Source organism: Mustela putorius, unplaced genomic scaffold (genome assembly GCF_011764305.1).
Source record: "Mustela putorius furo isolate JIRA1106 unplaced genomic scaffold, ASM1176430v1.1 tig00003845_pilon_pilon_pilon, whole genome shotgun sequence".
Classification (NCBI taxonomy): domain Eukaryota; kingdom Metazoa; phylum Chordata; class Mammalia; order Carnivora; family Mustelidae; genus Mustela; species Mustela putorius.
In genome coordinates this window covers 64,665,844-64,682,980 of record NW_025421998.1, presented here as the reverse complement: position 1 = coordinate 64,682,980, position 17,137 = coordinate 64,665,844, and the positions used below count along the sequence as shown (strand labels likewise).

General features: G+C 37.3%; 1 protein-coding gene and 1 long non-coding RNA gene across 2 annotated transcripts in view; one reads left to right on the top strand and one right to left on the bottom strand.

Annotated features, from left to right (window-relative positions):
- The window catches only part of TBX20 (T-box transcription factor 20), a 59,107-nt gene extending 52,820 nt beyond the window's left edge, over positions 1–6,287 (top strand). The window contains exons 8-9 of the mRNA XM_004741981.3: positions 1,430–1,814; positions 5,876–6,287. Coding sequence (XP_004742038.1) covers positions 1,430–1,770 — 341 coding nt within the window. The 3' untranslated portion in view covers positions 1,771–1,814; positions 5,876–6,287. The remainder of the gene's footprint in view (positions 1–1,429; positions 1,815–5,875) is intronic.
- On the bottom strand, positions 6,237–17,129 carry LOC106004742. Its single transcript, XR_001177762.2, has 3 exons — positions 16,807–17,129; positions 8,927–9,034; positions 6,237–6,348 (listed from the first exon to the last, which is right to left on the bottom strand). It is a non-coding gene; the product is annotated as an uncharacterized LOC106004742 (long non-coding RNA).
- Between the last annotated feature and the right edge of the window lie 8 nt (positions 17,130–17,137).

The following is a 17,137-nucleotide window of genomic DNA, read 5'->3' as shown; positions in this document are numbered from 1 at the left end:
ATTAATTTGAGAGCTCACACGTGCATGAGCAGGGGTGGGGAGGGAAAGAGGGAGAGGGAGAAGCAAACTCCCAACTAAGCAGGGAGCCCAGTGTGGGGCTCAATCCAGGACCTTGGGATCATGACCTGAGCCAAAGACAGATGCTTAACCCACTGAGCCACCCAGGTACCCCAGAAAACACTTTTTAGAAGATTTTCCAGGTGAAGGGCATTATGTACAGGCAGTGGCCCCAGTGGTGACAGTGGGGGAATACTGAGAAGTTCCTCTGTCCCAAAGGCTCACAGAGGAGCACTTTGCAGCTGGGAGTCCAGAAGGTGCCTAACCCTAAACACAGGGATGTTCATGTGGGGACAGAGCCCTCTGTCATATTTTTATGTCCTTTATATGGAATAGTGTAATCTATCAAAATACAGGACATCTCTTAAAATTAAATCCAAATGGACTACTAGTAATTAATTATACAGTTAGAAAATTCAGTGTCAACTTTTGTTTAAACTTGTGGATGCTGTGATATAAGAAAATCTTACTCTTGCAACTTGTCAAGTATATTTTTCAAAGATTTTATATATTTATTTGACAGAGAGAGAGAGATCACAATTAGGCAGAGAGGCAGGCAGAGAGAGAGGGGAAAGCAGGCTCCCTGCTTGAGCAGAGAGCCTGATGTGGGGCTCGATCCCAGGACCCTGATATCATGACCTGAGCCGAAGGCAGTGGCTTAACCCACTGAGCCACCCAGGTGCCCTTCAACTTGTCAAATATTTAATAAAGAATTATGGAAGCTTGGGGCGCCTGGGTGGCTCAGTGGGTTAAGTCGCTGCCTTCGGCTCAGGTCATGATCTCAGCGTCCTGGGATCGAGCCCCGCATCGGGTTCTCTGCTCAGCATGGAGCCTGCTTGCCTCTCTCTCTCTCTCTCTGCCTGCCTCTCTGTCTACTTGTAATCTCTCTCTGTCAAATAAATAAATAAAATCTTTAAAAAAAAAAGAATTATGGAAGCTATAAAAAGAAAACCATTTTTGGGAGTTTTTACAATGCTTTTAGAAACCAGTGAGTTTGTTGAGGCTCCTATGTGCAGCTTACCTTCCAGGCATGTTGTCGATGTCAGGACAGATAGCGCCATCTGGGCTCCTTTAAAGGGAATCCAGTTATCACTTCCAGGTTAGGTTCTAGTGTTGTGGCCATTCTCTGGGAGTATGTAGACCATCTAATGAGTTAAGTCTTTTTCTATTTAGTAAATTTTCTCTTCCATATATGGTATAAATGATATCTTACCTGGAAAGGTAGCTGTGACTCATGGTTGACAAGCTTGTCTTTTTAAATTGCAGATCTATTATATATTTAAAAAAAATAAATCAGTCCTTACAGATAATGTAATTCTTGATTTGCGCCCTAAAATAGAGTTCCTAGTCTAATGAGTTCTTTTCCTTCCAGGGTCAGCCTTTACAACATCCGAGAACTTGTCTCTCAGCTCCTGGGTGTCCTCTTCATCCAGTTTCCCCGGGTTTCAGCACCCCCAGCCCCTCACTGCACTGGGCACCAGCACAGCATCCATAGCAACCCCCATTCCTCACCCTATACAGGGCTCATTGCCACCCTATGGCCGACTTGGGATGCCTCTGACACCATCAGCTATTGCCAGCTCCATGCAGGGGAGTGGCCCGACATTCCCCTCATTCCACATGCCCCGGTACCATCACTACTTTCAGCAGGGGCCCTACGCTGCTATCCAAGGACTGCGCCATTCCTCTGCTGTGATGACACCATTTGTATGACTCTTCTAAACCTAGGAGAATCCAGATCTAGAATGTGCAAATGGGTATGGAAATATGGGGCAGGGTTGGGTGGGTGGGATGTCGGGTGTTAGAGCAGGAGCTCTCCAGGAGACATGGGACCTATTAAAGAGGAGAGCTGGACTCACAATTAAACCTGCTGCTGAGGGAGTGCACCACAGTTTGAGAGAGAATCAACGTAGACTTAGCCAGCCTAAGTCCAGCAGCCAGTAGTATACTAACTTATCCAGGAAATTTAATAACACAAGGCAGATGAATCTTATGGTGCATTATACCTAGCAGTTAAAAATGCTGTGTCAATGCAGTAATGTATAAAATCAATGTGTAGATATGGTTTTCTTTCTGCTTTCCACAGGTTAAAAGAATCTTCAAAGAGGCAATATATATAACATACTGACTGTAATGCATAGTGACTAACTTAAGTCCGTTTCTCCCTGTAGAAAATGGGAGCCAATAGAGAAACATTTGTAGTGTTGTAGCTTAAGCATGTTTAGTTTCCCTTTGTATTAGTTTGCTGGAGAAGGGGCTGAGACAATGCCGAAGCATCCTATTTTGTGGATGAACAGGTAGTAATGACTTTACAAAGTTCTTTTTGTAATACTGAAGGGCCAGTACCTGACAAGCTCTTTTTCCCAGTCTTGTCTTCTTTTTCCTAATTCTCTTTCTTGCAATTACTTGTCGTTTGTGTAGGAAAAACCTATACACAATTTTGAAGCAAGAGGCTCTATGTGTTACATCGTAAAACTGAGGTTTTATTTTTCTGGGCTGCATTCTAAGTGCACTACTCACTTACTCACTGAGGAACATTTCTAAAGCCTCTAGGAGATGCCACTTGAGACTTTCTCTCAGTCTGCAATAACAAGACGGCTGCCCTGTTCTGAAGGGAATTTCTCTGCCATGGGTACCAAAGTTCTCTTCATTTTTAGTTTAGCTTTGAGAGACCTTTTGGGTGGTAAAATGTCCTGGGCCAAATTCTCATTTTTGGTAAATCTGCTTTGTTATTAGATTAGCTGTTACCACTGATTGACAAGGATTTGTGAATGACCATTCTGAATGCCCGAATAGCCACCATTTAACCTATGCTTACAAGGACTATGTACCCCTATATCTGGTTTGTCCTTCTTTCTTACTGTTCATTCAGTGACTCCTTTACCATTTTTCTAGTCCATTATGTGGAATCATAGGTCAACTCAGTGACCCTCTGACTAAAACACTGGCAGTGCTTGTAAATCAATGTAAAGCATTTACCCTCTATTTTGCATTCTTAATGTCTTCTTAAGCCTTCCTTTAGTGTTTAGTAATTGAGGATATTTTAGTGATATATAATTTCTGTATTGGGTGGCAACATGTATATAAGCATTTACAGTCAGGGAAGTGTATTTGGAATTTTTTAACAGTCCATTTCCTTAACAACAGAAATTTAGTGAAGTTTATAGTCCTTCAACTTTAGATATAATACATTCTAGCTATGAGATATAACTTGTCTTCTTTATAGTGTTCCCCAAAACTCTATCTTAACCTAATTTAAATTTTGTATCTACTTTGTTCTGACTGTAAAAGTACTGAACCTGTTAAAAGAGATGGGAAATATCACCGCTGAGAGTAGAGGCGGGAGTAAACGCAATATACTTATCACATCAGACAGCATGGAATTTTATTTGTTCTGTTATGTTTTTCCATACCAAATGCTTTTCTGGGGCATTTCTAATCTATGAGACAAGGCATAATGGCATAGCCTGTCTATGTGATGCTATTGTTGCTGGACTTGTCAATTGTTTTTCTCCACTATGTCCCATAGTTTACTTATGGAGAAGCCTGGACTGTGCCAGCCAAGCATCTCCAGGTCCTATGGCAGACATCATAAGCTAATTTATAACTTCTTGCATGTTATGCTACAGTATCCACAGGTAGTTTGTTTTCAAACACAGCATAGATAATGCATTTCTTTAAAAAAGCAGCTATGAGTAATGTTTAAATAACCATACAGATTAGGATAGGGATTTGACACTTAATAGTTGGCCTGTTGCCAAGTGCTCCTTTCAATACACGGTACTGCTGCTTACGGCAGGAATAACAAAACTAGATGCTATTTAACATGATGCTACTCAATACTCTGGTAAATTACTTACTGGCCTACTAAAGTGAATCCTTCTGATGAGAAGGCAGGATCAGTTCAATACCATTTAGACATTTTCCCCAATTGACATATCTTAAAGTAGGGTTGTATGTTTTTGCTAAATATGGTTTTACGCCAGATTTCCTGACTTCATATCTTGATATTGTAATTAAGCAATATAAGGCTAAAAATAAGTAGAGCACTTAGAGAAAAGCAAAAACTAGGATACCAAAGCATGCTCTTTGGAAATAACACCTGAAATTCTAAATTGGATGTATTCTTAAAGTATCTGGCATTATGTGAACCAGAAATAAAAAGCACCAGGTACATGGAGCTTAAACTGATCAAAATCATCCTAGCCATGAGAACCAAGGGTAGAAATTTACTCCAACCGGGGTCTTTCTGAGCTTTTCTAGTTGTTGATTCTTTAACTCTTTGGGTATTTAAGATTTTAAAGTCTAAAATCTATCCTACCAAAAGTAATTGCAACAACTAGATAGTGGGAAAGCCAATTAAATAATTCAGAGCATGAGTTATAGTATATTTGGAATAAATCCAGGGTTTCCCCCAAGGTTTATTACAGTATCAAAATGCATGGCTAATGTGCAGTGCTGCTAAAATGAGGCCCTTCCAGAACTGCTTTATCTAACCTGAAGGGATTAATTCATATCTTAGTAGGTTCTGCAGACCTGATTTGTTTTTAACACACATACCAATAATGCTGAGTAACTTCCGTTATTTCTTTTACTACTTTTTCAAGTCTTCCCCATCCTCTGTCCACTCTTAGCAGTATATAGGTTGTTAAATATATCCAACTGGTGTCTAATATATCATAAATTATTAGGTTACAAGTTCTATATTAATGAGTTTAGGTTGCACTGCGAGTCCTTTAGAGTTTCTAACAAAGGTTTGTTGTTATTCCTAGTAGATGGCACTGAATGGGAGGTATTAAAAAGATACTAAGAAAAACTCTGTGTAGAGTTATACTATAGAAGTTACATTAACTTCTGGGGTATTCTAAGATCTCCCCTCCTCCACTCTTATGCACATCTGTTACTACACTTCTCCAGCCACAATATCTCCAGCCCCTCATGCAAAAAAAGAAAAAAGCACCCTCAAAATGCCCAAGAAAAAATAGCTTTGGAAGAAACGGATCCCTATTCCCATACTGCCTATAGATTTTTCAGAGAGAGGTTAGGGTATTTAACCCATTTCTAAATTTCATGTTAGCTTTTCAGGCTGTCTCACTAATATTTAAGCTGAATTCTATTGAGAAAAATAAGCTTCAAATAAAATGAATAGAATGACTTTATCACCCCATTAAATATGCAAACTTAACCATGACTCAGCAACTAAAGTTCCAAAAACTCAGTTATGTAATGTGCAGGGTCACATATTGCAAGAAAAACAATATTTTTATTCAGTCTTCCACTAAGTAAGGAAACTTGACATTAATAAACATGTATGGAATTGATAATCATTAGAAGCAAAGCTATTATACCCTAGTCTAGACTAGAAAGAAAGAAAGCAGTGGACACAGAAAAGATTTTCAGCTGACTCCTTTAGACAGCTTGGGTGGAAGAATAGATTTTACATGTTTTTATGTTATTTCAGAATGCAAGGATTTTCTGTAAGCAAGCAAAGGGAAGATTAAAGATTCTTAAAACTTTAGAAAACCATAAAATAATTTCTTCCCTAATATTCCATGCCAGTTATAAAATATTCTGATATTTATCTTTCTTCAGCATGCTTAAATACGCAAAGGTTCATTTATAAATATTTAATAGGCAAATAATCCGTAAGTATTTTCTGGCCCTTCTTTCTCTGTCCCTCCCTCAATTCTAATCCCTTCCCCTGATAATAAGAAAATAAAAACATTGGTAAAATAATACATCTGGACAAAAAATACAATTTGTTGTATTTTACTTCTGATATATTAAAATGTGTATTCATTTTTTTTCTTATTTTCAGAAACATGAAAGAATGTCATTTATTTCCTGAAGGATAAAATTGGATATAGCCTCTTTAGTAGACTCTATCACAGTTCTGTCGTTTGCTGTGTTCATTTGCTTAATGAATTGCGTGAGAACAGTCACTGTAATGAAGTGTGTGTGTTGGGGGTGGGGGGAAGGGCAGGGGAAATGTTTTATGAAAAAAGAAGTTATAAGCCTAATACTATGAAGTAACATCTAATGAAGTTCTTTTTAAGTGCAATATATTTATTTCTGCTAGAAATGTATTATCAACATTATGTAATATTTGAAGCATTACATGTTATTTGTAAACAGCTTAAAATTATATATTACCCAAAATTGTACAGAAGTACACATGTGCGGATATTAATTTCTTTCATTAAAAAATGGTGTGTTTTGATATATATGCACACATTTACACCTTTCTTTATCACATACTTGCTTCGTGACTTTTGGTATCCGTTTGCTCACCTGGAAAATAAAAATGGGTTAGGTAAGATTAGGGGTCATAGCTGGCCACTCCCAGGCCAGACACAGCCAACAAGATTGCTATACAGAGTTTGTTTTTTGTCTTTAATTGTATCTGGAAGCCTCTAGAGAAGACACTGTTCACAAGTTCCCACTGGTTCCCGTTCTACACCTAATCCCTTTCACTCATTCACTCCTGATGAACACTTAGAATCATGGGACTTTGCACCTCTCTGTACGGAATAATACTGAAGACTCCATAAAGCTTAAAGAACTACCTCTCATTCCAGCCCTGAACTCTTGAATGTGCTATAATGGTATTACACAAAGCAGGCCGATATAAAATAAGATTAGCTAAATTCAAAGTCTTAATCCTTCCACATGGCAGTCCTTCAGAATATCTGACATTATCATACTTTCTGCTTTCAGAAGACTGCTCTATTATTCTTAATTTTTTGTGCATGCCAAACACCAACCTTTAAAAAAATCTTTTATTTGGAATAAATCCAAGGTGACAGAAAAGCTGCAAGGACAGTATAAAGAAACACTGTATAAAGAGTATAAAGAAATACTCTTTACCCAGATTCACCCATTGTGAACTTCCCCCCATTTGGTTGGTCATTTGCATTCACACTGAGGTAGTGTATGTAGGACCCCCACCACATGTAATATATACAAATTGTTTTCCTCCATTTGAGAGTAAGCTTCACATATCATGCTTCACTATCCCTAAGTAATTCAAAGTGCACTTCCTAAAACCAAGATGATTTCATTAAATAGCCACAGGAGAGTTACCAATTTGGGAAAATTAACAGTGGTAAAATGCCGTGTTCTACCATCTGTATTCAAATTTTGTCAAATGACCCAGTGATGTCCTTTGTGGAATATTTCTTCCTTCAGCACAGATCCAGTGCAGGAGTGCATCTTGCTTGTAGTTATCATGCTTCTTCAGTCCTTTAAGCTAGTACAGTTCTTTGGCCTATCTCTTTCATGGCAAAAGAACTCCTGTTTTTCAATATTTTATGATTTATTACCATTCTTAATTATCTTAATGCTCAAATCACCCCAGATTTGGTCATCTTGAGCCCCTCAAATTGGATCCTGTGTCCTTTTGACATGCCCTAATTGGTTTTTTAGTGTGTATGTTTTTGCACTTCAGTTTCTGGCATAACACATTGTTCAAGGCTCATCTTGTATGCTTTCTGGAACCAGTTATTTCTCCAGGGAATCAGATTCCTTTTAGTTGAGGAACTATATTAGAAACCAAAATCTGGATGCCAGATGTGATCACTAGGGTATGTTTGTGTCTAGGCCAACTCAGCCAACAGAATTGGGAATATATATGTATATAAACATATACACACGGGTGTGTGTACAGGATGTATAAGACATCATGGGGTTATACTGCTATTTCCAATTCCAGTGCACTCCCACTAGGGGACTTTTCCCCTTGCTTTTGACCTATTCCATATCTGAATAGGGAGAACTCTGAATCCCAACATCAACATACTTACTCAATTCTACCATATACCCCGAATAATTTCATACTGCTTCACTCATAAAACTTCAATAAACAAACCTAAAAAGAGTTCAATTTTTGTTTGCAGTTGCTCCCTGCCACCCAACCCCCAACTAAGGGAATACAATCAGGTCACACATTTAGCAGTTACTTAGATCAGTTTCTTTTTTATCCCCCTGTATAGTTATGTCACTCATTCACAATACAACTGGGTTCACTTTCCAGTTTCTAATAGGTTTTTTTCTTAATAATAAACATTTAATAATAAAAATTTATTTATTTATTTAATAAGTAAGCTCTATACCCAACATGGGGCTTGAATTCATGACCCCAAGTTCAAGAGTCACATGCTTTACCAACTAAGCCAGCCAGTTGCTTACAAATTTAAAGAATTTTTTTCTTTTCATTCTTCTTGACTTTTTAAAAAACATGGAACATTAACATGCTTCCAACAAAGAAACTCATAGAACTTGTAAGAAATTACATCAAGGTTGTAGAATGCAAGATTAATATAAATAAGTAAATTGTTTTCTTGTATATCAGCAATGGACAATTGAAATTTGAAATAAAAACACAACACTATTTATTATAGGCACCCAAAAAGCCAAAAGAAAATACTGAAGTATTTATATATATATATGTAATATGCATATATTACATATATATATATAAATATAACATGTACAAGAGCTATATGAGGAAAACTTTATAAAACTCTGATGAAAGAAATCAAAGATCTAAATAAATAGAGAGATATTCCATGTTTGTGGGTAAGACAACTCAATATTCTCAAAATGTCAGTTCTTTTCCCCTTGATCTATAGATTGAACATAATCCCAATCAAAATCCCAACAGCTTTTGTGGGTACCAACAAACTCACTCTATATGGAAAGGCAAGAGACCCAGAATAGCCAAAAAATACTGAAGAACAAAGTTGGAGGCTGGCCACACCTGACTTCAGAACTTACTATGAAATTAAAGTAATAAAGACAGTATGGTATTGGTGAAAAATAGACAAGTAGATTAACAAACAATAGAGGCTCAAGAAAATAAATCTTGTACCTCGGTGTTGGGAAAATGGTGCACCGCTTTGGAAAACAGCCTGGCAATTCATCAACAGGTTAAACTGAGGTGCCATACAGCCCAGGACTTTCGCTCCTAGGGAAATACCTAGGAGAAATGAAAACACATGTCCACATAAAAACTTCTACATGAATATCACAGCAGCATTTTTCATAATAGACAAATGTAGAAAAAGCCCAAATGTTCATCAACTGGTGAATGGGTAAAATCTGGCATATCTATACAATGGAATATTTGGGTATAGAAAGAAATGAAGTACTGATAAATAGCACAACGTGGATGAACCTTGAAAACCTGTAAAAGGAGCCAGACACAGAAAACCACATGTTTGATTCCATTTATATGAAATACCTAGCTTAGGGATAGTCATAGAGATAGATAGCATAGGTATAGTCATAGAGATAGAAGGCAGATTAATGGTTACCCGGGGCTGGGAGGAAGGAGGAATGAGAATTACTGCCAATGGGCATGGGGGCCTTTTTTGGGGGTAGTGAAAACATGGAACTAGTAGTGATGGTTGCACAACTTTGTGAATATACTCAAATCACTGAATTCTACACTTTAAAAGAATGTCTTCTATGGTATATGAATTATACCTCACTGTTACTTTAAAACATAATAGAAAAAGCTATGCAGCAAATATTTTATTTTCATTTTTAGCATCCAACTTGTCAACTTTGAGGACTTCAAGAGGAATAAATCTTACATACTTGTGAGTTAAGAGTGGGCATTCTAGAATCCTCTCCTGACCTCATTTTTTTTTTTTTTTTTTTTTTTAGCCTGTAAAAGGAAGATAATACTGCCTATTTGATAGCACTGTATGGCCTTAGGCCCTCCACTTATATTAATTTATTTTTATCCCCTCCAGGTTTTTTTCCTAGAAAGAATCGTAACTAAATCTTTGGACTCCCTAGGGCAGGAAAAATACAATATAAATAATTCCCTCTCTTCCCTGAGCCTTGATATGTCATTAACTTCTATCTTTTATAGAACATTTGCTATATCTATGCACTTTATATACATTATTTAAGCTATGCAACAGTTCTCTGAAGTAGGAGCTAGTATTATTTCCATTTGAGGTATGAAAAAGCTATGGTGTAGAGAAAACTAGTGCTCAGAATGTAGATCGGCAAGATGGCCAGGATTCAAATCCTGTCTGTACTTGTAACTGAGATACCATGCTACCCCCTCAAATATTTCTAAATTTTAAGAGATTTTTTGAAAGTCTACATTACCTTTACTGAACTCATATAAACAACTTTAATCAAGAAATAGAAAACCTTCATAACCCAACAAATTCTCTCTTAGTAGATTATACTACTGTCACTGGTAAGCATCTCAAGAAGAGTTTTAGGTTATGGCAAAAAATGGGAAATTTATCTTTTGGGGATGGGTCAATATTTATGTGAAAGCAGGACTCTGCTGCCCAAAGCAAGAGTCTGGTGGTTTTAATGTAAAAACTTATCACTCACTTAGGGATATTTTTCCTTCTCCCTTATAGTCTGGTTCCAACTTAGTTCTGCTATAGCATAGAAGTAATGCAGTCCATGATACCAAAAGACTGGACAGCAGGGAGGACCCAGAACAGAGACCAGGGATGGAGGGGAGGCCAGGTTGGGGCTGGGCTAAACAGGTTAGAGGGAGATAGGTTTAGCTCATCTAGACTGACAGTGAAGTGTAACAACTGGAGTACAGGATGAGGATAAACTGTGGGGTAGACTGCAGAGAGGAATACCCTCAGGGTGGAATCCAAATGCAGCTGGACACAAATGAGGAGAGAAGGGAAGCAGTGGTAAGAAGAGAGAGAGTTGGATACAGGGCACTGTACGACTCAAGATGCATATTTTTCTTGCTACTTTAGTATTTGTACAAATACTAATCAGAATCAAAGACTTTGAATGAACTCTGCCTATATAAAGCTATCAAGGGCAAAGAGATCTCATTTCATCTAATATAGGCTTGGTAACAACTGAGCAGAGTATTGATGGCAGAAGGAGCTCCAGTTTTAGAAAGAGAATAAGCCCCTTGAGGACACAGAAAATAGACTAAAACTCCTAGAAATTCCAGCTTACCAATGGTACCTTTCTCATGTGGATGAAAAGGCAGCCTCATGCAAAGCACTACATACAGACGTGTTTACGTTCAAGCTGTATGCTTAGCCACAACCTGGTGACTTTCCATTTTCTCCTATGAAGCAGCATCTGCATCCAACTAGAACTAAAGGAGGATCTATAAAGTAAATCAACAGCATCAAACATACTATTCAAAAAATGAATCAATCCAAGATGTGTAACAGTTTTACACTGAAGTAGATGTTTTATAAAATACACATGTGCAAAAACATTTCTTTTAGTGGAGGCAACTTGCTGAAGAAGAATTTGAAAGATTTTTTAACATATAGAAACAGACCAATTAGAAAACCCACAGTCACCAAGAAGCACATACCTATAGATATCCTATTTTTTGGAGACAAAAAAAAAAAAAAAAAAAAGAGAGAGAGATACATGATTAAATTAAAAGGTTTTTTTGTCTTTGCAATTTTATAGGAAGTCCTATAAAAATAGAAGAAGAATTTCATTTGGTTCACCCTTCTAAAACTTCTTAACTGAAAGGAAGAAATGACTAAATAAAATGGCTCTAAAAGAATCCCAGATATGCAGTTCAATTACAGTTGACATAATTATGAGATCCTAAAAACTCTGCTACCATCTTTGGAAGTATCTAATGGTGACAGGCTAGAGGTACACACTTTGACACCAATTCCTACTCCTTGTACCGCTGAAGAGGAAAAAAGTACCTTAATGTATAAGAAACTGAAACAACACAGATAAAAACCCATCTTTTATGCAGAAGAGTATTAATTAAAGTGAAATTGGTTTGGTAAATTATTAAATTATAGTGGAAATTTAACCTTTTCAAAATGATGTTCACTGAACTACCTCTTTTTCCTGATCCATATAATCAAGCTAGATATAGATATAACTTAGCTATCCACTTCATTTTATATTTATGTAAAGTTCAAACATTTGAACTTGATAAAAAATTAATTGAATAAATTTAAGCAGTCATTATTATTTCAAAAACCAAATGTTGGTCATGAGTATCTTAATCATTTGATATATAAAATATGCAACAGAATTATTTTTATGTGGGATTAAATTTGGAGTTTCCCTACATGTCATATTTAGTAAACTGATTTATTACAAGAACAGTGATTTTTTTCTTTTTTTAAGAACAAATTTTAAAAACTACCAAAATTTAAAAAATTCTAATTTATAAGTCATTATTGCCATCTGCTGGTTATTTTGTTTCACTGCATTTTTTTGGGGGGTTAAAAATGGCTTTACTAAGAGAGACAAAGAGAAAACAAATGAATTTTATATAACAGACTGAATTAGAAATCTCTATGTAAGAGAAATGATTTGCTAAATCACGAGGCATATTCACTTTAAATAGGATATAATATTCAAGAATATATTGTATTATATCAAATTATGGTTTTTTAAAAGATTTTATTTATTTGACAGAGAGAGAGAGAAAGTGATCACAAGTAGGCAGAGCGGCAGGCAGAGAGAGAGGGAGAAGCAGGCTCCCCTCTGAGCAGAGAGCTTGATGTGGGGCTTGATCCCAGGACCCTGAGATCATGACCTGAGCCAAAGGCAGTGGCTTAACCCACTGAGCCACTGAGGTGCCCTTCAAATTATAATGTTTTATTTTAATGATCAGTTCATTATAGATAAGTATCAGGTATATTGGTTTAAGGTATTGTCATTAATAAGAATGTAGCTAAAATACAACTCAAATAACTGTTCAAAATAACTAAGTAAAATAAGTGACTGCTGTTGGAAGTTATAGAAAGATGAAAATGTGCCATGATTCTATTCAGCCATATTTTCCCTCACATATACAAATCTATTCCTCTTCTTAGTAAGAAAACGCGTATTTATGCAACTGTCTCTCAGTTTTTTTAATGTTTAATGAACCTAGAACTCATATTACTGTCTAGTAATAGAACTACATAGAAATATAATTTAATGAAAAAGAATTCAGGTTAGCAAAATATTAAGTAATACTGACCAGTATAATTTTAATATGGTCAATCTAGAGCAAGATATAGGAACTTTTAAAAAAATTAAGCATGTATTTGTTTTAGGTGCTTTAGCATTTTTCAGAAGATTAATATTAGAGTGGCTATGTTACTAGCTTAAGGTCATACCACAGTAATCTTCCATGTATGAGTACACTATGTAAAAGATTTAAAATGGAACTTGCCATATACTTAATCATGTAGTTACTATATGCCTAAATCATATACATCCTGCTTCTTACACCTTAAGCACTATATCATGAGTATTTTCAATATTATTAAATATTCAAATGAATGAATATGTCAATTTGGGGACACTTCACTGCATGAGTGTTCTATAATTCATTATTTGATGTTGAGATTGTTTCTAATTTTTGCCAGTAGAAATAATAATACAATGAACATTCTTTTTTTTAAATTTTTTATTTTTTATAAACATATAATATATTTTTATCCCCTGGGGTACAGGTATGTGAATCGCCAGGTTTACATACAATGAACATTCTAATAAAAATTAATTTTAAATGAAAAAAGTGACCAGATTAGTACTTTCAAGGGCTAAACAAATGATATAAGAATATGCTTTATTCTGTTAATACACTGAGTGATCCAAGAGACAACTGGAAATTCCAGGAAGCAAACAAATTGACCAAAAAGTGTAACGTAAGAAACAGAGAACATAATCCGAAGGGTAGGAAACCAAAATCAGAATGTTCAGTACAGAACTGTACAGGAAAATGGCACTGAAAATGACATCTGGTCAACATCCCAGTAGCAGCCACTTCTTCCTTCCCACAAAAGTGCCCACCCCTCATGAAAAAAAACATAAAGTATATAAAATCACTTAAGTGAATAATCTATATAAACAAGGACCCTCAGATTATCTTAAAAATATTCAACAACATAGAGCTTAAAAGAAGCACATCTATTAAAATCACAGAGAGTTTAAAGATAAACAGATTCATCGGGCACTTTTTTTTTTTTTAAACACACATATCCATATTAACCTCAGGTAGAGTAGGATGTAGAATTCAGCCAACTTGAAACGTCTATGGGAAAATACAAATTTCTCAAATTGTCCCCGGAAGAGGCAGACAATGTAGATAGACCAATAACCATGAAGGAAACTGAAAGATTAACGGATAAAAAAGGTTCCCAAACCAGGTGTTCTAATACAAAAAAGTCCAAATCTACCCAGTTCATTTTATGAATTGAATATAACTCTAATAAAAATAATATAACATTCCACTTACTGTTCTCAAAAATATTAAAACATAAAAATAAGTTATTTTGAATTTGCGTATTTATTCAATAATATATTTTTATCAGCCACCCTATAAACACCTTTCATTTTAAACTCACTATTGGACAATTTATTAACTGTTAAAACTTGGGCAAATTACTATAGCCCTGATCCTCAGTTTTCTAACTTGTACAAAGTTACTATATGAATTAAATGAGACAATATTTTAAGCACCAAAAAACATAAAGAAAGAAAGAAAATAAAGAAAAAACCCACAGTGCCAGGAATGTAGAAATGCTCCCTAAAAAAAAAAAAGCTTACAAAACAAATTCGTAACAGTATTTATTGAGTTTAAATAAGTAACAAGATGAATACTATGGTCAATAGTTGCTTTAAACCTTTAGAGAAGGGGGAATTAATGTAGGCTGGGGCTTGGAAGGTGAAAGAATTCAGATGGGCAGGGATGGAGAAATGCATATGGTAGTTTTCTGGTATGAGTAAAGGTATAGTTATGAAATCTCATGACCTCCAGAGAAAGTAACTCAAACTCCTTCTAAACTGACTCAAAATTAATGGAAGATCTGTGTCCACAGAAGTGGAAAATTAAAGTTGAAAAGGCAGATTGGGGCAGATTATTGAAGGCACTACATTTCATTTGTGGACTATGAGAACCACGAACATTTCTGAGAGATGTTGTATCAGGAAAATTAATCTGACCATAATGAGCCATAGATTATTAGAGGGGGGAGGTGGGGATTAGGGAGTTCAAAACAAATGGAAAGTGAAACAGTGTGGACTCCAGTGGGGCCAGAGGACATGGAAAATACCCACAAACCCTGTCCATAAAGCTTTGCCAGCTGCTATGGCATCATGTATGGCTATGTAGTGACTGTGGGGCTTGGTAGGGTCTGGTTTAGGAAGGTGAGAGCACTGAGCACAATGATTCTATGCTCAAGGAATTCTGTTTTGGCAACATTCTTGGGACACATAATTTCACCTGTGAAAATTAATAAAAGGAAAACCTCAAACTTGACTCTGTCTGCTTGACTTATTTCACTCAGCATAATCTCTTCCAGTCCTGTCCATGTTGCTACAAAAGTTGGGTATTCGTCCTTTCTGATGGAGGCATAATACTCCATAGTGTATATGGACCACATCTTCTTATCCATTCGTACATTGAAGGGCATCTTGGTTCTTTCCACAGTTTGGGGACCGTGGCCATTGCTGCTATAAACATTGGGGTACATCTGTATCTTTGGGGTAAATACCCAGTAGTGCAATTGCAGGGTCATAGGGAAGCTCTATTTTTAATTTCTTGAGGAATCTCCGCACTGTTCTCCAAAGTGGCTGCACCAACTTGCATTCCCACCAACAGTGTAAAAGGGTTCCCCTTTCTCCACATCCTCTCCAACACGTGTTGTTTCCTGTCTTGCTAATTTTGGCCATTCTAACTGGTGTAAGGTGATATCTCAATGTGGTTTTAATTTGAATCTCCCTGATGGCTAGTGATGATGAACATTTTTTGATGTGTCTGATAGCCATTTGTATGTCTTCACTTATTTGTGGAGCATAACAAATAACATGGAGGACATGGGGAGTTAGGAGAAGGGAGCTGAGGAAAATTGAAAGGGAAGGTGAACCATGAGAGACTGTGGGCTCTGAAAAACAATCTGAGGGGTTTGAAGTGGGGGGGGGGAGTGGGGGGGGTAGGAGGTTGGGGAAGCAGGTGGTGGGTATTAGAGAGGGCACAGATTGCATGGAGCACTGGGTGTGGTGCAAAAATAATGAATACTATTATGCTGAAAATAAATTTTAAAAAAATAATAAAAATAAATGGTATTAAAAAAAAAAAAAAAGGAACCCTCATTCCAAATGGAGTCTATAGGCCAGAAGGGGGAGCTCCCTCACTGTGCCAGTGGAGGTGAACGACAGACCCCCAACGGAAGACTCAAAAACTACATAGAATCCTCCCTTAAAAGCCCTAACAGGAAAAGGTGTAAATTTTATCTCCCGCAAGAACTTCGCTAAGCCGGCAACTCCTCCAATGAGAAGTCCTCTCCACCGTGCACTCTTAATGTTGTCCGGTGGATTTTTGTTCAAAATAACCCCTCCCAACTGGCTCCTTCTGGAAAGTTCCTCTCCTTTGTTGTACTTGCCTATTGTTTTGTCCATATGTCCTGAACTGCATTTCTCTGCTATTCCTTCATAAACACATTTTCTTCTCTGACTAAATCACTTTCAATTTCAAGGCCCACATACTTCAAAAATGGATTTATAAACGCCTTCCTCCAAGGGGAAAGCCGGTATCAGCCAGCTGTTGGGCCAACCCGGGGCCTTGAAGGTAGACTCACCTGGCGCGGCCTGTTCTGCCACATGTTGCCTATGGCCTTGGGCCAATCCCACTATGTAGGAGAAACTCAATGTCCAGTGCAAAGTGTTTAGGGCAGGGAGCAAGCTGTTCCCAAAGTGGGAGGCGCACCCCTTTCTTCCCCCGCTCTATGGCTCTTTCTTTCAAGTAAGATCTCTTACCTTTTAATTACTTCCAGACGTTGCGGTAGAAATGACCTTTTGGTAAAAAATAAAAAGGCTAAGCCTGTACCCGAAAAAAAGAAAAAAATCGAAGAGAGTTCCTCCGACCTCCCCCTCAGCGGGTCGGACCCTGCAGCCCAGCCGGGCACAAGGCTTCGGGCGCGCGAAGATGCGCGCGGGATTTGCGTGGACCAGTGCGCCGGCGCCGCGCGACGGACGGTGCGCCTGGCGGCGGGGGGGAAATGCACGTGACGCAGAGTCCTAAGGCCGTGCGCGTGGCCTGCGCGCCGAGACGGTGCGCGGGGCGCGTGGAGGACGCTCGAGCAGCGCA